The 25,085-nt window shown below is 32.0% G+C and overlaps 7 protein-coding genes across 10 annotated transcripts in view; 4 read left to right on the forward strand and 3 right to left on the reverse strand.

Annotated features, from left to right (window-relative positions):
* Window positions 1-9,989, reverse strand: part of Pdk1 (Phosphoinositide-dependent kinase 1) — a 407,223-nt gene extending 397,234 nt beyond the window's left edge. Inside the window, exon 1 of one of the 2 annotated variants that reach the window (XM_072022061.1) lies at window positions 9,852-9,989. In XM_072022061.1, the coding sequence (XP_071878162.1) occupies window positions 9,852-9,875 (24 nt within the window). In that variant the 5' untranslated portion in view covers window positions 9,876-9,989. The remainder of the gene's footprint in view (window positions 1-9,851) is intronic. The other variant, XM_072022062.1, reaches the window with a different exon arrangement.
* Blw (ATP synthase subunit alpha blw, mitochondrial) overlaps window positions 9,670-25,085 on the forward strand; it is a 52,649-nt gene continuing 37,233 nt past the window's right edge. The window contains exon 1 of the mRNA XM_072022089.1: window positions 9,670-9,675. The gene's annotated coding sequence lies outside the window, so the exon portion shown is untranslated. The remainder of the gene's footprint in view (window positions 9,676-25,085) is intronic.
* On the forward strand, window positions 12,442-15,106 carry LOC139997933 (U3 small nucleolar RNA-associated protein 6 homolog). The gene is made up of 9 exons (XM_072022011.1): window positions 12,442-12,698; window positions 12,774-12,900; window positions 13,000-13,140; window positions 13,216-13,406; window positions 13,483-13,707; window positions 13,775-14,123; window positions 14,204-14,374; window positions 14,448-14,622; window positions 14,686-15,106. Exons 1-9 carry the CDS (start codon window positions 12,607-12,609, stop codon window positions 15,024-15,026), a joined length of 1,812 nt encoding a protein of 603 aa, XP_071878112.1. The 5' UTR covers window positions 12,442-12,606; the 3' UTR covers window positions 15,027-15,106.
* Window positions 15,007-17,359, reverse strand: LOC139997936 (tektin-B1). 2 transcript variants are annotated; one of them, XM_072022021.1, is made up of 7 exons: window positions 16,957-17,359; window positions 16,630-16,792; window positions 16,274-16,534; window positions 16,036-16,206; window positions 15,735-15,957; window positions 15,441-15,664; window positions 15,007-15,351 (listed from the first exon to the last, which is right to left on the reverse strand). In XM_072022021.1, exons 1-7 carry the CDS (start codon window positions 17,000-17,002, stop codon window positions 15,150-15,152), a joined length of 1,290 nt encoding a protein of 429 aa, XP_071878122.1. In that variant the 5' UTR covers window positions 17,003-17,359; the 3' UTR covers window positions 15,007-15,149. The 2 variants fall into 2 exon arrangements, with proteins under 2 accessions (XP_071878122.1, XP_071878123.1); XM_072022022.1 differs by having other exon boundaries at window positions 16,630-16,849; window positions 16,953-17,357.
* On the forward strand, window positions 17,935-21,695 carry LOC139997938 (uncharacterized). Its single transcript, XM_072022026.1, has 4 exons — window positions 17,935-18,466; window positions 19,058-19,334; window positions 19,417-19,750; window positions 19,825-21,695. The coding sequence occupies exons 1-4, from the start codon at window positions 18,104-18,106 to the stop codon at window positions 19,850-19,852; spliced, it is 1,002 nt and encodes a 333-aa protein (XP_071878127.1). The 5' UTR covers window positions 17,935-18,103; the 3' UTR covers window positions 19,853-21,695.
* LOC139997940 (uncharacterized) lies at window positions 21,901-24,699 on the forward strand. Its single transcript, XM_072022028.1, has one exon. The coding sequence runs from the start codon at window positions 23,215-23,217 to the stop codon at window positions 23,932-23,934; it is 720 nt and encodes a 239-aa protein (XP_071878129.1). The 5' UTR covers window positions 21,901-23,214; the 3' UTR covers window positions 23,935-24,699.
* The window catches only part of Rpl38 (ribosomal protein L38), a 34,181-nt gene continuing 33,162 nt past the window's right edge, over window positions 24,067-25,085 (reverse strand). Inside the window, exons 1-5 of one of the 2 annotated variants that reach the window (XM_072022033.1) lie at window positions 24,906-24,930; window positions 24,700-24,727; window positions 24,419-24,479; window positions 24,210-24,332; window positions 24,067-24,135 (exon numbers count right to left, since the gene is read on the reverse strand). In XM_072022033.1, the coding sequence (XP_071878134.1) occupies window positions 24,095-24,135; window positions 24,210-24,332; window positions 24,419-24,479; window positions 24,700-24,702 (228 nt within the window). In that variant the 5' untranslated portion in view covers window positions 24,703-24,727; window positions 24,906-24,930 and the 3' untranslated portion in view covers window positions 24,067-24,094. Of the gene's footprint in view, window positions 24,136-24,209; window positions 24,333-24,418; window positions 24,480-24,699; window positions 24,729-24,905; window positions 24,931-25,085 lie in introns of those variants that run through there. The other variant, XM_072022030.1, reaches the window with a different exon arrangement.

The raw sequence follows: 25,085 nt of genomic DNA on the forward strand, positions 1-25,085 counted from the left end.
TTCGATAGACGATATATGATATGAAAGATACTGGATGAATAAAAGTACAGAATACGAACAAGCAAATGCTCAGATGTACGAAATCGTAGCTGAGCCTTCGATATCCGAACTATTATGGAGCATACTAAGAGCCTCTCAGAAGGCGAATTGAACAACTTCGCTTTCGATGTTTAGCTTGGATTATGGCTAAATTATTTACATAATATACGATGTCCTTTATCGTGTGAAACATAGAATTCAAAATGAAACCAAACGCCTTAGAGTTATATAACTACGGTAATTGCAATTCCTAACATCGAGTATTACCTATAATCTAATGATATCAGTGGAGAATTAATTAATCGACTACGAGTCTAGTCCTCCTTTCTTGGGATCAAGAGAAGACAAAATTAAGGAGTGTGTCAAGGATACGAGAAACAGCATAAGCTTGATACGGTAATATTCTTGTTGCCAATATCCAACGTATCGAGTAATTCCAAGGCATTCGGAGTCAGTAAAATCGAAGATTTCATCTCTTGTCCTTACGTTTAAGTTGTCGTGTCACTGAATGTACATGCGTTGCAAAGAAGAAAACGGAGTATTTATTACAGAAACAGCGGTAAAATCAATTATTAACACGAAACAGAAGGAACGGTACCGTGTGGCATGCATAAGCTGATGGAAACGCTGGTTTCCAACGCTGCGGTTCAACCTCTTTAGTCATGCCCCATGTGTTGCATGTAATACTGTTACATATCAGCATGGTGTCTAAAGAACAGTTGTACGTCGCTGCATGACACGCCGTGTCACAAAAACTGTCCCGCGGCGAACGCGTTTGCATTAAAACAGCACGCAACATTTTCGAAATTCCACGCTTACGCCATGCGTGTACGTAACGTGCAGTCCTTAAACTTTCTCTCAATGAATTTCTTCGATTAACACAACAACCCACGTGCAAATCTTTTTCTTCGCAACCGGTTCAAGTTGTTATTGACCAAGATATCGGATCAAAGGTCGAAATAGAGACAGTCGACTTGGACCCACCCAGATCGCGAACAGCGTTTCGTTCTGTTTGGTTTGGCCATCGAAGAATTTTATTCCGATCGTATACAGTGGCGAACTGAGAGCCAATGCAGTCGAGCGACTTTTCGGCGCTGCGTTCTCGCTGCGTCACGCGTTTTCCTTTGTTTTCACAATTAAAAACGACGAAGCGAGAACTCAGTGTGAAAAAGTCGCTCGTCTACATGGAGCCAAAAAAAGCTTAAAAGTGGCACTCGATATTTGTATATTAGTAACTCTTGTAATAATCATGTTTTACCACGTTAGCAGCAGTCATTTACCGAGACACGCAAACCACATTAGAGAACAAAGTGGTCAATTTTATCGAGATTAGTCGTTCGATTTCTGAGAAAATTAAATACCGATACGAAAATTAAGAAATTTTCAGAAAACTCAATCGATCAAATTGATTTCTACACGACTTACATCTGTCTGTTACTCTTGCTAAATACATTGAAAGACATCTCTTTACCTTCTTATCTACGAAATTAAACGAGTTTTTGTCCTCCGTTAGAAAAATTTTAATAAATTTAGCTCGATTCGACGAGTAACGTTTGTTTGCTCGTGTATCGTATATTCGGAGAATAAACAAGTGTAAACCCAACGATATTTTGTCACGAGCCAAGGATTGACGCGTATTTAGGAACTGTTCGAAATACATAGCAACGAGTAGCATGCGAACGCGAGCGTACGGCTATTGTGACGTTTGGGAAACATGCAACGTGACTACAAAGTACTACACAATGCGCCATCCGGCAAAAACGATATAACGACACGGCATACTGTGTACGCATATTTCCACGTGATTCACGCGACGTTTTTGCTGTATTTTATTTGAACCGTACCGCGGGGTCTTGTCGAGCGCTCTCTCTCTCTCTCTCCCCCTCTATTCTTCCTCTCCCTTTCACTCTTTTTGTATTCCATTCCGTTTGTCCACATTCCGTTTCACGTTTTGTTTAATCCACCATTTAATTAATACGTCCGCTTCACCCCTCCGCCGATCGATCGTGTTTATCGTCCTAGAAGGAATCAATTTCTTCTGAACAGTCTCCACTGTTTTACGCTCGATTGTTACGAACGAGTATTACGCAGAGAACCGAGTGAATAATTCCAGGAAAAATGAGACTCGAAGAACCGAACTCGAGGATACTTAATTGGAGGTACTTAACGACGTACTCGCTTGTACTGTGCGAATCGTTAAGAAATCTATGTTCTTGAATTGTCAGTATCTCCTAGAGACCCTACGAGCTATGTTTCTCTAATAATTATAACGAAACGCACTTAAAATTTTAAATCCTTAATTTCCAACCTTCTATTAAAATTTAAAAACCTACCTGTATCTAAACCTTTAAATTTCAATCTCAATACGAATCTCCTGACATCCCTACACTTTTACGATACGATCAATCATCGATTCAAATATACTTTACGGTAAAACTTTTACAAGCCGAGACTTTTATTTTGTAAAGAAAATGGTTACGAATGTTTGTAAATTTATTCATACACTGGCCTCCTTCTCTTTTCCATCTTTCGTCAATAGTGGATGTATGGTTTATCGTACGAGGATTCGTATAATTTCGAACTATCGATTTGGACGACAGCGATCATCAGGAAAGCAGCTCTGTCTATCGAAATAATGTCACGCTGGAAGCTGGCGTTTCCTCATTCACTCTGCTATTCCGAGCACGATGATACTTACGAAATACCGACTAGCGTACGTAATAACGCGCGGTAAGGAGAGGATCACGCTTGTCACACGCATTTATATCGGCTGAATTCGCGGTCAAACGATGATCCCCAAGGATCACACGTACCGCACGCAACTCGCCAACTCGTTAACCTTTACCTCTACCTTCCCTTCGTGCTTTCAACACGCGTCAGCGATTAACACATTTGTATTGCACTTTTATGCAGTTCGTCTCATTGATAAATAATCGTACTTGTGTTTTTTCACGCTGAATAAAAATAATAAATAATACTTTAAGAAAGATATGTTGCTTCCAGTAGCCAACTTCGACTAATTTTAATCGTAAAATCAGGTGTATTCCTTGAGATCAAGAGTAACCGATACCAAATTAAGAACTACACGCTAGATATAAGATTCGCGCAATTGAACGTCAATTTTTTGTATTATGATTGCGTTGAAGATACACTGATCAAAGCTATAAATCAAGACGGATCTCATTTTTATTATATGGCAAACGTGAGCACGTAGGAGAATAAACGCGGTATTATTCAGCGAAATAGCGAACGAAAAGTCGGCCACGGACAAATAGAGAGACAGACGTCTCGGGTAATGATTTCATTGGACTTTGTGCCGCGCCGATGTAAATATTATCCAGCAGACACTGGTTACAGACCAGCACGCTAAATGAGGAAAATATTTGTACACTCGATAGGAGAGTTTAATCGAAACGTCACGGCTAAATAGCGGATAATATCGATTTTACGATTGCGGAACATCGATGAAATTGGCCTTTTGTCAACCGGTTAAAATAGCTCTATCTTTCGGCGTAAAATCTCCGTTAATGAAATTAAATTTTCCGATACTTGCTATCGCCTCTGCGAATTCGCGATACGTGACTCTACAAATTCCTTGTTATTAAATCCCAGATTACCGAAGAAAGAAGCACAAACGAAGAATGATCATTTTATCGTATTATACATAATCGATCGTGACAACTCGAAGCTTCGATCTGTTTCTAAAACCCGTTTAAAATAATTAAGGTAGCGAGTTTCAGACAATCACAGTTAAGAATTTTCATACAATGTGTAAGCTTATAAATCGAAAAGTTTCAAAAACGAATCTCATGGTTGCTTATTTCGCCATTTAGCGATATACGTGAATTGAAATTTTTCGATGAAACATAAGAAAAAACACGCTACGATAATAATTTCGAAAATAAATAACAGACAAGAGTATCGTGTTATTTGTTTATTGTTACGAAACGAGAAAATTCGGTCATTGTGCTGCCACCTGGCGGCAAGTGGAGGAACCCGAAGACGCGAGCTCGGTTGAAAAATACGGTAAGACCGCGAGATCGAAACTGGTTCGAAACAGGTTCTTCGGACGGAAGTCTTGGCCGCGATCGCTCAGGGACATTCGTCTAATCCAGTCGTGCAATTTGTCTCTCGACGACGACGCGGAACCACCCGGTATCTTTCACCGAAGGAAAACTAAGTGCAGTTTCTAATTCAGCCGCGAAACGATGCTTCAGATAGTAAGAGAATCTACCAGCGTGAAAGACGCTGCTTCTTTTCGTTACCCTCGAGCGGACACCGTAGCAAACCGAACGATCTATGCGCTCGTTTCTCGGAAGTTCCTTTAATTGCGCACGGTATCGTTTTGTCACGACCGTTATCTAACGTAGCGCGCGCGAAAATACGAACCACGTCCATACGGATAATGCGACCGGTTATGCAAATGAAATTGCAACGCGACTTCGCTTAAATTAAATAATACAAATCGTTGCGAAAATCGTGTACAGGATCATATACATAGGAGGAGCGATTCGAAACGTAAGTGCACGTATCTATGAGATTCTATCGTGATTGAGAATCTTGTTAAGAAAGATCATGAAGCGGATAATCGAAGAGGTGGATTATAATTTAACAATGAGTCGAGTATTTTAAGATAAAGGAGGACTTAGCGTGTTGGTAGATCGTTTTTCTCTGAGATTAGCATTAATTTCTTGGTACATTGGGCATTGGACCATGAAAGGGAAACGAATGATCGAAGGAATGAGTGAGTATCCGATGATGAACTGAGAATTGTAAACTTGATGGGATTGAGTTTAATTGGAAATTTTATTGATAAATTCCTGTTTGGATTAGCGTGAGTATACATGTGATTTTGCAGGAAAATTAAGGAATTCGTAAGCTTGTAACAAAAAACGTACTGCAACTATAGAGATTCGAAAGAAATTTTATTGATTTGCAACCAAAGACATTAAAAATTTCGTAGTAGCGATATAAAATTTCGAAACGGACATTAGCAGAAGTAGCAACATTTCGTAAGTAATGATATCATTGCGGAATTATTCATCGCTAGTAAGTGTCTGTCAACGACATTAATAAAGCAAACGCAGGATGTTTCTTTAGCCTGATCTTTCATAAATACACACGATATACTCGTCGCTTAAGAATATTTTAGATCGTGACGAGGAAATTTCTGCACCCACTCAGTTAAAAAAGCTACAATATCGAGCGGATAAAAATATTTTATAAATAAAGAATGGACAAGAATACTTTGCAAATATATCTACGACTCGGTCATCAAAATCCTCGGACAGAAAACGAGGAGAAAAATTCTGCAATTGAATTATTTTTCGCTACCGAACTTTCCATGGTTCCTGCGTGGGCGCAAGATGGAAATATTTTTAAAAATGCAACCGATCCGTAATTCAATGGACCGGGATAACAAATTTCACGCGGCTGTCTTTACTCTTCGGACAATCGGAGAACCGATAAATAAGTTCTCGAAGGAAAACACAATTTCTTGGTCAGTTGCTAACCGAGAGAGACCGTTTGAACTTTGCAGCCTATAATATTTACACGGCGATAGATTCAAATCCCACGCCTGTCCAAAAATTATAACATCGTAAATAATTGTAACTTGCTAGAAACTCGATATTCGTAACGCGATTCGCCAGTTCCATATATTTCGGGATCTGTTAAAAAAGAAATAGCGTTGCTAAGGATCCTCCGCGCAACGCATAGCGTAATCAATTGCATCGAGAATCTTCCTGATACTTTGATGGATTTACGATCGTTTACATTACCGTTTCTTCCTCGAAAGCATGTGACGCTTTTATTTTAAACAAAGAATTTCGACCCTTCACCCTTTTGTCAGCCGATTGCGTTCTCAATTATTCCAAACATATTTTTCTAATTTTGATCAAATCAATGAAACTACTTTTGCGAAGTATAAATTTTCATACTTCCCTTACAGTTTGACAATTTTTCAAAGCAAAAAGAACGCAATTGAGTAACAAATTCCTACATATTCCTTATCAACGTTGTTCACTGCGATTTCTATTTCTATGCATCATTCTATACCATACATCTATCGCAACTTAATTCATCATTTCTAAGACTGCATCTCACTGCGACAACTGTATATTTTCATAACTAATCCCTTCATCGTCCTCCTGATTACATTCAGTTTAGGAAGCATCATCTCGCGCGTACAGTCTATAAAAAGTTGCTTAATTTTTTTCCAGCCTGATAGCAGTCCGATAATGGTGGTTCCTAATTATTCGTATGGCAAGCGATTGGTCGTTACTCTCGAATTAATTAGTGGGCCAATTGATCTGAATTAAGGCGCCGCCCAGTAGATTCAAATTAAGATCAATATCTCGGCATGTGAATCGGAATATGGCTGCGAGCACAGCTCGTAATCATAAATTTCTGGTGTCCAAACAATGGGAAGTCGCCCGTAATTTTGCCAAAACACGCTGCTCAGCCGCCATCGATGATGAAACGCGTTGCTCCTTGCTCGACAAACCCCCTACGTGCTGCTAAAAACCCCTTCGGACGAACCAATAACCACGGGGGTCAATGGTTAGCTACTCCCTGAAAAATTTTCTCTCCCGCTTCGAGAAAGAAATCTGTATTCAGTCTAGAGTCTCTTCTCATCTCGAAACGAACGTATTGCTGGATTCTCAGAAAAATTTATTTTACGTTCTCAGAATATTCGGTTCGTGCGAATATTTATAAAAGTTCGAAGAATTAGAACTGCGTAGGTAGGGAACACTCATGACGTTTAGCCACTGTATTCTGTTTCCGAAATAGTTACATACTATGCCACTATATACATACTTAGTATCTAATAACAGTATCTTAGTATCTAGAGTCTGAACATTATTACTAGAAGAGTTCGAGAAAATCGGAGATTAATGTTAGTCTTTCAACAAAAGTAGCGATAAAAAGGAAAAACTTATTCTACCCTAATAACACCTTATTATAATCCATTTAAGCTATCCATCGTTCAATTAAATATATCTCCGAGGACATTAGAGAATTACATGGAGAAACGCACATGTTTATAATACCTAACTAATAGCAGTGTGTAAAGAGGAATAAAACGAGGAAAAAAAGGAAAAAGAAAACTGAAGGGAGGTCGTGGAACAATCGTAATAGAGGGAAATCACGAATGTCGTGGGACGAGTGAACGCGGGTGAACGACGATATACGAGGTGTCTCGTTAACATTATTGGTATACATGTACCTACACCAATAATCGTTACTGAACTGCAGCTGCACAATTGCAGCCATTCAATGCGACGCACGCCGCTACATGATCCTATCTCGCCACGGGATTGAAACGGCTTCTCCTCGTGCAGGGATAAAACAGATATTAGATCACATTGGCTGTTTCTGCTAAGGCAAACACCATAAACAAATAAACTAATAATTACATCGATTTCGTCTTACTTTCGTGGTCCACGTTTTGTCCCTCGTTTCAAGAAAACTACACGCGTCAATTCTGCCCTGTGTATTTTTTAACAGTTTGTTAACTTTCTCAAAAGAATTTGTATTCTACGCGAGCAACTACACCGGCTCGGATTTATATGGAAAAGCTCGATTTTTTTAAATATCCAACTTCTGCATCTTTAAATATGTTTATAAAACTATGAATTTACATAAAAGTCTACAGTCTGATCATAAGCCACGTGTCAAACATGGATTCGGAATGAATAACTTACTTCGATCGCGAACTATTCGATTATAAACAATCGAGAAAGATATTACGTATGCTTGCTATACTTTGGAACTGGCTAGCCAACGCATAGTTTGAAAGCTTATCGCGTTGATGGATAACAGGGAAGGGGAAAGACGAAACATTCAAAATTAAAGCCACGATCTAGACTCTAGTGCCAGTGGAATATGTGTTGCGATACTTTTCGAGCTAGCCTGATGCGCGCGATGGAGTAGAATAAATAGCGCGAACTGTATACAAAATTAAATACTCCGCTGAAACGGTGTTTGCACTTCCGGCTTTTCCTGGCCATTTAATTCGACGATAAAAGCATTCTAACCTGGTTACATCGCTGTCGGTCTTACCAAACCCATTTCCGCTTTTATTTCTAACTACACCACCGCACGCTGTGAATGAACCTTTTAGAAATGTATACCATTTATATAAAAAGTTTTTTTAATGAAAAAGCAATAACTGTAATTGATATTCTAATTGAAATATTTATTGAAAATGATGAATACGTTCACTACCAATCATCTAAATATTTCAAATAGATATATACTAGTTAATAGTTATAGTATACTATTATATAGTATACTATTATATAGTATACTATTATATAGTAATAGTATACTATTATAATAGTTTTCTCAAATGTTTATTCTAAGTCGACTGAATTTGTCTCCTTTCCTTCTCATCAGTGATAAATTCCTTCATTTTCTTTGATTCAATCAATTACATTGGAGAAGGTCTTATAGCGAGAATAAAATTTATTTTGCTTTTCATAACGCTAATTTAACGATTTAAAGAAGTCAAACGAAGGGGAGAATCTCGCAAATTCGTATCGAAACAATTCTCGATTTAAAGCATTGATTGAAAAACAAATATGGAGGCAAAGTGCGGCTAGCCCAATTTCGTGCGGACTTGGAACAAACGACAAGGGAAAAGGCTGCCTCTAAAATGCCACTTTGCGTGACTTGTTTATTCGTTTGTTTCCTCGTGTCGACCGGCATCGAGCGCTATGGCCATTACTGGAAAATCAGCAACTAGGTTTAGATAGACTTGGAGACATTGACGTAAACGGATTTCAGAGGGAATAATCGTTTCCCTGTAACAACAAGATGTTAGATCATGGTCATCCAAGGTCGTCTTTTCAAACGCAAATTCTATTAAATACAACTGAAATTGCTTTTAAGAATGTACTACGTTCTTATCATATACATGAGCGTCATAAATACGAATGGGATTTGATTTACTGGATTGTAATTCGAGATATTTGCCTTTCGTTTTCATTTCGCAATTTCTTTAGTTTAGTCTTGAAGTATTACATAACCATAAAGTACCTCGAAAAACTTGGCAGCGATACAATTAGATAATTTGAGAAAATTATTGAGAAAATGATTTAATAATATATACGTAAATTTGTTAGAAATAGAAAACTGAAACAAATGAATAAACGTAGATAACAATGATAATAACAGATGTTCGTAACTGTGGTATAATAAGTGCCTTATAAACACAATTTACAGCAGGTGTCTATGCGCGAAATCAATATGGAGGGCTAACATAATATCGTGAAACGTGGTAGTATCGTCACGAACATCAATTGGAACAATGTCAGTGGATGTAGTAGTAAAATTAGAATAAATATAGGCGTCAAAATATTATTTATGCGTTGGAGTAAGTTATCTAACGTATCTTATTATACGTTAGGGTAAACAAAGCCGCTATCGATTTTTACGGTTACGTCACAACTACTGGTGACGTCACTGCCGTCAGAAACAGGTGACAACCACTATTAGCTAGTGACGTCAAACGAGAACGGACAACGAACCTCTGTCCTGCGTTTGCGCGTTACAACATATCAGACGTGTACTGCACCGACTGCACGTCTCCATCGTGATCAGTTCTTTCAGATGCTCCTACCTACTGTTCGAGTTAAGAAAGAGGTGAAATAGCAGCAAGCAACGAATTCGATCATTGCTTGATCACCGATGCATAAACGCGAACGAAGCCCTAGATGTGCGCATGTTCTTCGATGGGTAACCTAACGGACATCGAGGGTTCCAAATACTTCACTCTAGAAAATTTAATAGACAGTGACAACACTTACGAGTGCCGCTGGACTGTCTGTCATTCTTTCCGGAATCCTTTTGTCTTGCAGATGAGCCTCACTAGCGATTAAACGTGCGATAAAGAAAACACGTACTCACGACACCGTGCTCGAAATCTCGGAAACTGTCTCAGCCATCATGGATGGCACAACCGTGTCGATCGCCGACTCGTTTGCGCCGCAGCCATAGCTGCCGCCATCTTACATTCAATGTCGAAACTCTTCGATAATTAAAGGTAGTGTAATCACAGTGCACTGAATCCTGAAATAAAATATATATGTATGTATCATTTTCCCCCTTTTATTATAGATAAAAGTAACTTTAAAGATCTGTTAAATGAGATATTTCATGGCTTAATAATTGCATATGCTATTTTAAATTTAGAGAGAGAAAAGCAGAGGAAAGTTCTTATAGCCATGACGCTTATTGTAGACATTTACCGTTTACAAAAACTGAGATATTTATTATTAAGTTTATAAATATAGACGTACGTGTACGTGTATTTTAGTATGTAGTATTAAAATTTAAATTTAGAGGGAGAAAGAGAGAGAGAACTTCTTATAAGTATGACACTTACTATAGATATTTACTGTTTACTGTAAAACTGAGATATTTATTGTTAAGTATATAATAAAAAAATAAAAAAGAGTAGACGTATGTGTATTTTAATATGCAGTACTAATTCACACAGTACTATTCATTATTATAATGGAAGTTTAACTATTTCAGCTAACTTAATTTTACATGCAATGTTATGTTTCGTCAATAATAAATTGCATACCATGTAACGGAATTTTTTGATAACTTACTACTTGTGCATTAATACATTTCATTACGACGGGAAATTATTACACCCACTAACATATTTAAATATTTATTTATATGCACAAACTTTAACAAAACTAGTTGATTCACTTTGTTAAAACTCCTATTACTATGTAATAAACATCTCAGCAAGATATATTCAGTAATTTTAAATTACGGTTACAGAACGACTAAAGAAAACGCGCCAAACCATAGCAAGATATAGAATAGACCTAACACCCCCATACATTTTTTGTCTCTCATCTCAGGGTTACTAGAGACACTTTACCTGGTACCACGGTACCAATGTCTATACCTTATCTGTACTATTATTTCCAAAATTACCGATTCAGCAAAGAATAAGATTACAATCACCGAGGAAGTATAGAGCGCGGTACGGTACTGTTGTATTGTGATGATACTGTAATCTTATTTTACACTGAATCGGTAACGAATGACCACAGTCGAAAATGACACCACAGACGAGATACAGGAATAGACGTGACATTACAGACAAGGTACAAGAATAGACGCGATATTCAATGCTGTTTCGAGTCCTACGTTTTAGGGGTTACCTAACCGTTTTCATGTCGCATGCGACGTTATCGATTCAGTACAGTACTAGTTTGAATTAAAACAAATGTCTTATATGAAATTATAAATAGAACATAGAACAGGATATCCTATAATCGCAACAAAGTGTATAGGATTCTATCCCGCTGCAATACTGCGGAAATCATTACACATTATTAGAATAATAAATGAATATACAATAATAGTTAAATAATTCTTTTAATTAATTTCAAATAAAATTCTAGTTTCATACATCTGAAACATAAAAATGTGTATTTTTTAATTTTTTCTATTTTCATGTTCGTATTTTCAAATCAATTATTAATTATATATCATCAAGTATAGGTAATCCGATTCAAAATTGGAAACTCGCAACACAATTTATCGATAACTCAAGCAGACAAATTACGCTCAATAGAAAAAGCAAAAAACTGACGAAAGGAGCAAAAGATTACCAAAATTTTACTTCAAAGGATAGATACATATATCAATGATCAAACAGTCCATTTTCACAAATATACTGAAACTAAGGATTAAAACAAACGATGCAACTTAAAATTAAAACTTGACTGTAGTATTTAAAACTAACGACACAGCTTAAAATTAAGACTTAAAAATAAGACATAACAATAACAACACAATTAAAAACTGAAAATAAATAACTTAAAAGTAAAGCATAAAACTAAGATTTAAGAAAAATAACTATACTATAATAGAGAAACAGTTGACTAGTAGTCAAGAACTATTACCCATTTCAAAAGGAGAAGAATTTATATAATATTTCAATTTATAATAATTATAGATTTTTGGACATCTTTTTACAAAATTTTTAATTTTTACAACTCATCAACCCATATCTTATAGCAAGCTCTACGTTTTCTTAACTTGATTCTCAGCATATACTATTGTTCAACGATTAATATTAAATATTTAAATCTAGTATAGTAGCACACACAAAACGCTATTTTACTTTCTAATATAAGCTTAAAGTACTGTTTTAGTTCGATTACAATATCAATTTAATTACGCTATTTTATTTTATAATGTCTGTAGTTGCTAATGTCTTAGATTGATAACATCTCCAACAACGTTAAAATCTCTGTGATTTTTTCGAGGTCGGTATTTCAGAACATGAATAAACTGCAGAAGGCGTAAGACGGGCCTTTTCATTCGATGTTTCAGGATATGAAACACAAAGTAGCATAAGAAGTCATATCTACTTTGTACCCTTGTCTATGGTTCACTATTGAATATGTATTGCTGCATGGTGTGGTTTAGTTATTAGTACGCATTGGATGAGCGTGGTTATTGGTGTACATGTGCTAAGGATCTTCCTATTATATTACATTATATTTTGTCAATTAAAAAGAAGTAACAATGGCAGAATTTGTAGAACAAAGATGCGAGGATATGATTCCGGAATTAGAACACATGGAAAGGATTAAACTTTTTGATAAAAATGAAATTCGGTGAGTGAAATAGGTTATATTTTGTAACACATTCTTTACTTTGACCAACTATTTATGTTGCTATAAATTATATAGAGGAATTGCAAAGAAACTTAAGGAATACGAATATAAAATTCAGCGTCACCAAAAAACTAAAGAAGACTATTTGAAATACATACAGTATAAAACGGACCTGCTTAAATTAATTAAACAACGTAGAAGTGTATGTTATTACTTATTAATAAATAGTTGATTACATAGTAATAACTATAAATGCACATTAATTATATACATACATGCATGTATTATTTTTATTCAACAGAAATTTGGTATTATTCAAAAAATGGCAGATATTGACAATGCTATTACAAATAAAATTAATCATTTATATAAAGGAGCAATATTTAGATTTCAAGATGATATTCGTTTTTGGATTGCTTACATAAAATTTTGTAAACATGTTGTGAGTATTTGAATTATATTTTTTATTAAAGCTATTGACTTTTTATCTTTTAAATATTAATATAAAATTTGACAGCGTTTGCACAACAATGTTAGTCATATATTAGGCAGAATGTTGCAACTTCATCAAGATAAACCCAAATGTTGGCATATTGCTGCATGCTGGGAACTAGAAGAAAATAAAAATAAAGACACTGCTCGTCAGTTTCTTCTTCGTGGTTTACATATACATCCAACCTCTCAGTTATTATTTATTGATGCTTTCAAGTAAGTCACATATTATAAATTTTTCATATGTTATTAATGTTTTCATTTATATTTTTAATCATTAATTATGTGACAGATTAGAATTAGATGATGCATCAGCTAATGATCAGAAAAGTGAAAATAATGGTGACAATGCAGTACCAACAGAAACTGATGATGACATGTCTATTGGATTAAAAAGGGCATATATCATATATCAACAAGCATCAAAACTCATTAGAGATATCAAATTCATAATAGAATTGTTAAATATTACAAAGGATCATAATAACACAGAAAAATTACAAAATAAAATTGTTAGGTAAAAGTAATAAAAATATGTTAAAATTATTGATTATCTTTAGTTTAAATATTTAAATTCTTTTTAGTAATATGATAGAAGAGTATACTCATGAACCCCTGATGTGGGATACAATGGCACGACGAGAATTAGAAGGACTTATTCAACCTTCTTTTAGTAATACAGCGATGCAGGTTGATAATTCAGAGCAAACTTCATTAAGAGATCGTATAACATCTTGTAATAAAGTTTATCAAACAGCAGTCAAAAAAATTAAGACTGAAGAAATGTGGTCTTTGTATATAGAATGTTTAATAGAAATTAATCAACAAACCAGATCTTTAGCTTTACCAAATTTTAAAAGAAAATTATTAAAAACTGCGCTATCTCAGGCACATCAAGCAAAGAAGTTAAAAGAAAAATATTATTTACATTGGGTTAGTAATGTACCTGATAAATATTCATTACATGCATAAAGTAAGAATTAAAAACTTTGATATTAATAATTTCACTGTAGATCAACATGTTAAATGCTGAAAAAAAAGATAAAGCTACAGAAAAAAAATTTGAAGAAATTCTGAGCATTGCAACTGAAACTCTACCAAGTAGCGTAAGTCTTTGGCATGCTAGGTTACGATATTTGCTTGCCTCAGGAGAAGAAGAAGAAGCTGAAGCTGTATTTTTAAAGGTACAAAAATACTAATAATTGTTTTTAATTATATGAATGATATTACATACATATAAGCATGATCATTTTTTAGGCAACACAAATTCTTGCAGAAAAGTCATTGCCTTTATGGAAGATGAAAATATTACATGTGCAAGCGAAGTGTCCTGAGAAAATTGAACAACTTTTCCAAACAGCTTTACAGTCACATCCAAGTATTGCTCAGTACATAGAGATTATTTACATTGAATGGCTAGTTTTGACAAAAAGTATGTAATCGTAAATTGTAAAATTGTATTTAGTAGCATGTCACGACTGTTGGTTTATTTTAGGTATACAAGCGGCGAGGAAAGTTTATGATAGTCTCTGTTTACAACCTCCTTTCTTTCTTGAATTACACAAAAAGATGATAGAGTTAGAACTTATGCAACCTGAAATATCATTAAAGCATATAAGAAAGTATAATGAAATGTCAACTTTACAGTTTGGCAAAAATGATGCAAGTACTTGGATAGATTATATTACGTTTGAAATGAAATATGGCGATCCCAAAAAAGTTGGAGAATTACATGGAAGAGCAGTAAAAACTTTAGAACCAAAATTGACAGACTCGTTTATTTCAGAATACAGTTTAATTAAAGCCAAACCAGATATTATTAATACTGGCACATAAGCATATGCAAATAATAAGTTTATTGTTTATAATGAAAACATCATTAAGTACTACAATAAATAGACATTTTATATATTGAATGAATGTTTTTTCTAATGGATTTGTGTAAACATTACAATTCATTCATGATTCAAGCGGTATCTCTTTTTCCATACGTGTAAGAACAATATTACGATCTGTTTCGTTTGGCAATCGTGTTCTATCTCCTGTTTTTAATGTTGCTCTCATATCTAAACACATCACATCTGTTGCCAAAGAATGTTGTTTATCATCTAAATTTCTATCAACTTGCAAAAGTAAGCTTTCCAAATTATTATATGTCCCTCTAGAAAATAATACATACATTAAATAAAATAATTACATTTCACGATGATAGAGTATGTCATTATGTAAATTATGCATTATTGTACATACTTTGAATTTTCCAATACACTTTTTAAGTCTTTTTCAGTTTGTCGCAAATGTAAAATTTCGTCTTTCAAACCTAATTCAGCTTCATCACGACAGAGTTCAAAACCAGGACGATAAGTACGATTTTCTAATCTTGTCTCTGCACATTTTATTGAATCAATTTTATGCATTAATGCATCTTCTAGTCTAACTATTTCTTTTTGTAAAATTTCCATTTCTTTTTGGATCTGAAAATATTATGTTTAAAGCTAACATATATTAAATATTAATGATCATTTTACTTTCAAATGTTGTTACTTTAAGCTTTTGCCATTCTAATTCATTCCTAGCTTTTTGTGTCTGATAAATTCTTTTCCGTAAACTAAAATCTGTTACGTCTTGCTGAGCTTTAATATCATTTCTGGCACGTTCGCGCATTATATTTATAGCTTCTCGTAAATTATATACATCGCTTAATTCATTATCAGCTAACATTTTAATATAACGGCAATGTTCCAACCAAGCTTCATAAGATATTGAACTGCAATAAAATAGATATTTATGGTATTTATTTCATACATTGCATTTATTTATTAAATGTATAGATATTTATTCTTACCCTTTTGGAGTTCTTAATGCATTTGGTTTATAGCTAATATTTGCACATGTTCGATCTAAATTAAGATTTTCTTTCTCTATTTTAATAGTTTCATCTTTATCTTCCACTTCTAATTGGATTTGAAATCTAACTTCTTCTAAACGATTTAATTTTTCCCATGCAGCTTGCACCCTACACAAAATGTAGCATCAGAAACATATGTTTAAATATGCACAGATTTTTTGTATTCATGTTATACCTATCAGTTAATGATTTCTTAATATTTTCAATGACACAAAGTTCTTTTTTCAATTCTGTATCAGCTTCATCATAAGTAAGTTCTGTTCCTCTACGGCAATCCCTCATGGAAATACATTCTGCTGTTAATTGTAATGGATAATTTAAAGTTTCTAATTCTTTCTCTGTATCAACTTTCTCATTTTGTAAGAACTTTAACTCTGCAATTAATTTATCTAGCAAATTTTGTAGTAACTCTCTCCAACGTGATAATTCTGTTACTCTATAAATATATGTGATATAAAATTTTAGATTTTTATTAGATGTGATTTAAATTATTCATCTACATTTCATCATTATATTATTCATCATTATTACCTATCTGCAAGGCGAGTATTATTCATGTATGTATCCCATATTGTTTTTACCATTGTCTCTGAGCGAACAATTTTTCCTGAATTTCTTAATTCAAATGCCTCTGCACTTCTGAAAGCTGCATTTTGCTGAAGTTCCCATTGTTTAGCATACCAATCTGCTAAATCTATTATAAAGAGATTCTATGTCATGCATATAAATAATTAAAAATTATAATTTATTCCTACCATATATAACATTTTAATGCAATATATAAGTAAAGAAGAACATATTGTGAACAAAATTAAATATCAATATTTGTGACATGACAAAATTCTAAATTACACTTACTTATGTGTGGTAAAGGTTTTTCATATGTAGTTACAGACTTAGCCATAATTTAAACAATTAACAGAAATGTTAATGTTTATATATCAAAGTTACACAAAAAATATTAGCTTAATAGTATCACAAATGAGAAACTGATGTTTGGTCACCAAAGTAACAAAATATTGATTTAATAATATTTTATTCTATGCAATTATTCTATAATTATAAATCATTTTTCAAATAGTTTCTTATTCTGGAAAATAGGGAAAAATTAATTCAATATATAAAAAGTTTAATAGAACTACATTATTAAACTATAATTTTTAATGAACATATAATGTTTCTATTTTATAATTAGAAGTATAAATGATAATTTCGTAAAAGCGTAGTTTGTGTCTTTTTGATCAATACAGTAAAAATCTCAATATCCGTTATCCATCCGAAGTATTATTATAATGTTTTCGAATTCTCATTTATAAATAACTTTTATTTTTGCGAAAAGGGCCAATAATTTTTAAAATCACTTTGCTTTTTATTAAATGTGAAAGTATGCAAAGTACAGTACATTATAAGTAGAACACGATTAATCGATTCATATTTATAAATCATAAAAATGCATTTTAAATTTAAATATAATTTTTTACTTGCTAAAACTATGAAAAATAAACAAAAATAAACTGATATCTCTATCTTAAATTGAAGACTTTCCATTTAAAAAATCTTATTTCCGGTGAACGAGGTTTGTCGTTTTAAAAAATGGACTAATGAACTATACAATAAAAGTTACAAGGGGTTAAAATGAGATTACTTCTTTAAAATAAAATTTTACTATTACATGGTATTTTTATTAAAAGATTTGATTATTCGAAGATTCAAACCTCGATAGATTCATATGCATGAAAACTTAATTGATACTTCTTTAAATAAATTAAAAAATGCATATAGTTGTTATATTCGCACAATGTGTTAAATCAAAATTTGTGCTTCGATATGGTGCTTAAGAACTTCCTGTGTAACGCGCCAAACTATTTCTGAGTTGTTTGCGGGAACTCGATATAAAATCATTCCGGTTCTGATGGATAAGAATATTCATATAATGCGCGATTTATAAGTTTTTAACAAACATTATTGAAAATATAAAAATTTTAGTGTCTACTGTGAAAATAGTATGCGTAGATTGAGTATGAAAACCAAGCGTAGCAAATCTGAAACTAGTGATAGCAGTATCGAGGAAAATGGCGTCCGACGTTTAAGCATATCTGACAACAACGACGAAATGAAAAAGGGAAAGGAGAATAAGAATACAGAATCGCCACGCAAAAGTACAGCGAAAAAACGTTCATCTCGCAGTCGTCATAGTCAAAAAGAAACAACTGAGGATTCTACCGTGAAGCCTGAAGTAGAAGATACTCAAGCTGTAGATACAGAAGAAGAAAATAAGAATGTCGGGAAGGCTGGACCTAGCAAGAGACTTAAAAAAGAGGGATCCTCCTTAACAAAACAGGAAGGAAACAATGAAAAAGAGTATGAGGTAAGTCAGACATCATATTTAGTGTGTTTATTGTACGTGTTACAACCATGTTTACACGGCAACAAGAAAGCGTCTCCTAGGTATGCAATGTTGACTAGCAGCCGTTCAACTGAATGACATAATTTCTGCTATAAAAGACAATAAAACAAGAATGATCTTCAGTATAGAATATTAATGCGAAATAATCCATCTTGTAAAAAAAATTGTTTCTACGAAACTTAAAAATTTACCTAATATTTTACGTGTACTCACGATATATCGCCGCATTAGTAATCATGCAGCGCCATTTATGATACAGTTTAGTCATAGGTAACTTGATTTATCACCGTACTTCGCATAATACATAAAAAATGTAAAACAAAATGTCATGTATAAAATCAAAATATTCGTACTTCTTATGATAAAATTGAGTATTAGAAAAGTTTTTAATTAATATTACCAAACTATCTTGCTTCTTTCTTTCATAATATAATTTTTATATGAAACGAATATAATTTTTAAAAAACGAATTTTTATATGAAATTTAATTCAGTATGCAATATGTAGTAAATGCATTGTTTGAATATAATAGTTAATATTTCAATTACCTAGGTAGAAAAAATTGTGGGTCAACGTACAATCAAAGGTCGGCGTCAATTTTTAGTCAGATGGAAGGGATATGATGCAGATTCTGATACATGGGAACAAGAAAAAGATCTAAACTGTTTAGAATTAATAGAAGAGTTTTTAGCTGAAAATACTGAAAATGAAGAAGACCCTAAATCTAAGCAATTAGATAATTCCGCAAAGTCACCTAAAGTTAAAGCTGTAAAAGTGGACAAAAAATCTAAAAAGCTTAAAAATAATGTCAAAAAACAAACAGAAAATGGTATTATTTTGCAAATGTTACTTATAAATTTAAAAAAATTATTTCATATTGTGCAGACACTTAATTTCTTAATTAAATATAGGTAAACAAATAGTAACATCAGATGAAGAAAAAAGTGGGAAAGATGATCAAAAAGAATTTGAAGTGGAAAAGATTATAGAAGTACATTTTAAAAAGAATAAAACAAGAGAATTTTTAATTCGCTGGAAAGGATTTACATCAGCAGATGATACATGGGAACCAGAAGAAAACTTAAATTGTCCAGAACTAATCACTAAGTTCATGCAAAAAGTAGAAAAAGCTAAAACTACAGAAGCACGTGAACTTAGAGCAAATCGTCCTCATACGAAAAGATATACACTGACTACACATGAGCCTGGAAGAAGACTATCTCGACGAAATATGGACAAACAAAGGTTTTTGCATTTATAATTTCAAAAGTATTTATAGTTTTCCTATATTAAATTTAATTATATTGTTTCTTCTCCAGAGCTACTTATCACGAGTGTGATGAATAAATGATCGCAGAACAGCATGATTACATACATATATGTGATTCGCTTTTTCAAGAAATATCAAGATATAAATAACAATTAACAGTATAATGACATGATGAGGAACAATTAAAAAATATATATCTTTTACTTTCTCAGTTTTCGATTCGCGGTAATAAATAAGAGAAAGTTATGTCTGTTCATTTATTATATTATGTTATTATGTCTGTTTCACTTATTTTACATACAATAAATTGTAATAACGACGTGCGTTGCTCATGTGCTGACGCAATTTAATATTTGCTAAAAACTGCTAATGTATGCGTTAGATATGCATTAGAAATGTACAATGCTGTCCGCGAAAGCATATATTGCTCTATCACCCTTGGATAGAGGGCTCACGGAGTACTACCGATATTGAGTTATTATCAACGATTATACAGGTATTGAATAAAATAATAGAAGCACCTCTTACATGTCATATGCATATATGGGATATATGACATATAAAAGGTGTTTCCATTATTTTGTCTAACCTTTTCAGTTATCTATACTCGTATTGAGTCTCTGTATTTCACTCACTTTCGTTGTATTTCTTTCGCTCGCTTGAATGCTTATCTGGACATCTATCTGCCCCGATAGGTGTCCAAATAAAGTTCTGAAATATAAATATATTGACGGATGGTATTATACTATGTAAATGTATATATTTTTATGTTATATGATGGTTATGTTATCAGAAAACAAAAGATTTTTTAAGTCTCTAAAAAGTTTACAGAACTTAAAATATGTATGACGTATGTTATATAAATTTAATATGAAACATCCTTAATGCCACAATTGTTTTATATTTCGCTCAATACATTATATATATTAATAAATTTATCAATATTCTTTGTTACGTACATAAGAATAAAATATTTTAAGATTATGACGGAATTAAGAAAATTATATATATTAGTAATGAATTATATTTTATCCATTTTTAATGAAATTCATTATTCTGTTTTATTATGTATACAATATAATTATAAATCAAGATATATAGATGTAAAGTTAATCCATAATTTGTAGTTTTAGAATAGGTATAGTGTATGGGCCAAGATTAGCTAGGTCGAAAATTAATCCATCGCAAAAGAGCTTTGACTATTATCTTGTTACCACTTAAGGTCGTACGCAATAAGTAGTAAGTACATGCTTACATTATGCAGTATTGTCTCGTTAATATCTCGATGCATTTCTTGCTTTTCGATAGTAGACACAGAGTCCCACTCTTCCATCATTTCATGAAACTGTGTTATCGCTTACTCTCCATCGGCAATATCTTAGCAAGCAATGAGTTATCAAAATTAAAGAAATAGAATTTTTGTATCTTTTTCTTTGCAATTAGTATTTCCCATATCAGTGCGCAAAGTGATTCCGAATATGCATGTGCTAACGAGCCAATACTGTATTCTGTTTCATGTATGTTTCCCATAATAAAAAAATTTGTATTCAGTGGAATCAAGAACGAAATTATATTTACAAATCTAAGATTTGTATTTCAATATTGTACAAAAAGAACATTAACTTTGCATTAAAAGTTTTCTAGTACGGCCTTGCTCGAATGTATTTCTATTGATTCATTTGTCTCAACATCCGCGTTTCAATAATTTCATTCATAATTGATATTTAATGACCTCGCTATCGTGTTGCGCCTATACCGAAAAATCATTATGATTTTATGAACTGTAATTATAAAAAGTATTAATCCTACTATTGTAGATATCGTATTTAATAAATTTTATTATTTCTAGATGTTTTCATAACATACTCGTGGCCCATGCCACATCTGTAAACAAAACAGAAAGTAAACTCATGTAATAGATTCAAATGTTTTATTTTGCAATTTCGATATTCTTGCCAATAAATAACAAATGAACCTTTTTTAATACATGTATGAATTTTACTTTTAAAAATACAGTGACTTTGTATTATAACCAATTCATTTCATAATCTTCTAGTTTCTGTCGTAATTATCATAACAGAAAGCATGCAAGTTAAAAAAACGTTGGGAATAATTGATACCGAGAAAAGGTATTATAATAATATCGATCAAACTGAAACAGGTTTTAACAATTTTTGGAAAATATTTCTCATCTTATTTATCATTTTGATTCTAATAATTTTATTTATAACGTGCTATCGTTATATACACAGACGAGTCATTTCTATTTTAAAAAGGTTCATTATATTTTTGTTCTTATAATGTAATGTGTGTATAATAATATATATGGTATGTGTGTAGCATACGCATATGATGTTTAGTTATTGATAATGTATCAATATTTCATTCATAAAGCTTAATTCGACGAAACGAAGATAACGGCGATGACAGATTTTCTATAATAAAAGAAAGGGAAAGTGATTCTTATGCAAAACGACGATTTTTAGGATCTAATATATGTAATTTTTCAAAATTTCATGTAAAATATGACGGCCAAAAAAACAAACAATATGAAAAAAAATGTAAATTAAAAACCCTTTTACAGGTATTAAAAATAAAATATTATATTAAAAATGATCATATTTAAATAATGATGATAGTTTAGTTTTTATAATTTATGTATATATGTGTGTAGATATATATGTATGCAAAAATTTATGATTAGGAAAAGAAAAAGTTGCTTGCTCCATGTGCAAGTAAAATAGAGGCCTCTACTAACAATTTAACAAAGCAATTACCCTTGAAAATGTTTTTCCCATCTTTTTCATCAGTTCATACTAAGTATAAAAATATATCTAAAACAATATCAAATGAATGGGACATTAAAGATCTTGAAGATTATGAAAATATTTGTAAAAACTCACATCAGGTACCAACCAATTAATATCAAATTTCACAATGAACATAACTTTTTAATTGTATGTTCTTTTCTTTTTAGTATAACAAAGACATTTGTTTCTCAGATACAGATCTTAAATTTTTAGTAATACCATTATCTCCAAAAAAATCTGATATGCAAAATGACGAATTGTTATTGTGCAAATGGAATTCAGGAAATATTAACAATTCTAAAAAACAAAATAATGCCAGTTCTAAATTGATAGACCTTAAATTTGAAAACACTGAATCGTTTAGTGACAGTACACAAAAATACAAAATTTCCACTTCTAAGTCAAGTTATTCACCTTATCATTTATTCACAAAAAATTTAACTGATTCAAAATATTTCTCAGATTCTGCAGCTGATATGTCGAATATTTTGTCAAATGCATTTTTTAACAAATTAAAAAGGTTTTCAATAATTACCAATGTTACTAAACTTTATTTAAATTGATACACTAATCATTGTAAACATTTGTATAGGTCAACTAATTCTTACACTAGTTCGACACTATCTGATATGTCTAATGCAAATAAAATAGGAATTGATCAAATACTACAAGTTAACTCAAAAATAAAAAATAGTTCTATATGTAATTCAGATAAAATTAATACAGTTAATAGAGATAAATTAAAAGAATTGAAATCACAAATAAACTTGAATGAACATAATGCATATCTTAAAATGCAGGAAAGAATGAAGTCATCCATAGATATACCAAGATATGAAATAAAAGAAGCTAGAGAAAAAATATTGAAAACAGATAAGAATTTCATTGGTACTTCATTGATGAAAACTAATTGTAAAAATTCCGTTATAGAACAAACTGTACTAGAACAATTAATTTGTAATAATCATATTTGTATTTCATCAGATAACACATCAGAAATATCTGAAACCTACGACGAATTGGGAATATTGTTCTCACAATATATCAAACTTCAAACTCAGCTGTGTCAAAGAAAGTATTGTCCTTTAAAGAGATATTTGAAACACAAAGTACAACACACTACAACAAAATGTCAAAAAAAATTTAAATATTCTCGCATATATCCTTATGACCAGAGACCAACATGCAATAATGGAAATATATGTATAGACACATATGATGAACTAAAGTTGATGTGTACTACTCCAACAAAAAGAAAGGATATTTACCAATGCATGTTTAAAAGGCGAAAACACATTTTAAATCAACCATGCATTGTATCTAATCAAAATTTTGCAACTGTTGAATAAAGTTACAACCAAAATTGATTTAAAATAAATTTACAAGGTAAGATTTTGATTTAAATAATTACTTTTTTTAGACTATTATTTTAACCTCTTTTAAACATATTTTTATGTAATGGTAGAAAAATAAACAACATATGTTTAAAAATTTAGTTTATTCTATCAATTACATACGTTCACTTCTTTTTACTTCTTTTACCTGAAGACCTAAAATATGTAATAATACAATTATATACCTTTGTAATTCTTTATTAATATATTTTGTTTAAGCAAATAAATACCTGGAGGTAAAGATTGCTTCAATTTTTCTGCCTTTTCTTTGTCTGTAATGACAAGAGTGTACAGAAATCGTGAACAGCGAACTTTAAACTTAACATTGTCCGCATTCTTCTTGATTTTCACAGCTGTATTGTTGTGATAAAAGGGATAAATTAATATATGTATGTTACATTGTATCACAATAATAATAGAAAAAATCTTAAATACTCACATTTTGCATCTTTCCTTCTGGCTTTTAAGAGAAAATCTTTGATTTCTTTGATTTCTCGGGGCTAAAAAAGTATTATATGTTATTCATTACACCAATAATCACATTTATGTTACATTGAGGTTATGCAAATCTAATTTAACACATTTCTAATACATCTAATGAGATATATAATGTACTACATTACATATAGTGCATTATTATACACATAATACAAGAAATTAGATTAATTGCCACTATAAATTATAGTACATTTATGTCAACAATAAATATTTAATACTTACCATTGTAGATAGAAACTGTTAGAACCACCTGGAACAAACCAGAAAGACGTTTATTCTATTGATTTCTAGAAATTCCTCCACTTAAAATACGATATAAATAGAAGATTTATATTTGCATCATACACAAATGATATAGAATTAAAGAAAAAGAAGATTTCTAATGAAAAGTTAGATTTTAAACGATCATACAGAAAAATACTACGAACCTTGTAAAGTTATAACCGGAAGAAGAGGATATTTTCATATTCAACTGTGTCAAATCAGCAACAAAAATATAAAATTGTGTACAATTAAAACTAGAAATATAACAAATATCAATAATCAAAATAATCAGTTAATTTTACGTTATGCATGATTTTTTATATGCATTATAATATTTTAAAACT

Source organism: Bombus fervidus, chromosome 2, assembly GCF_041682495.2.
Source record: "Bombus fervidus isolate BK054 chromosome 2, iyBomFerv1, whole genome shotgun sequence".
Lineage (NCBI taxonomy): Eukaryota > Metazoa > Arthropoda > Insecta > Hymenoptera > Apidae > Bombus > Bombus fervidus.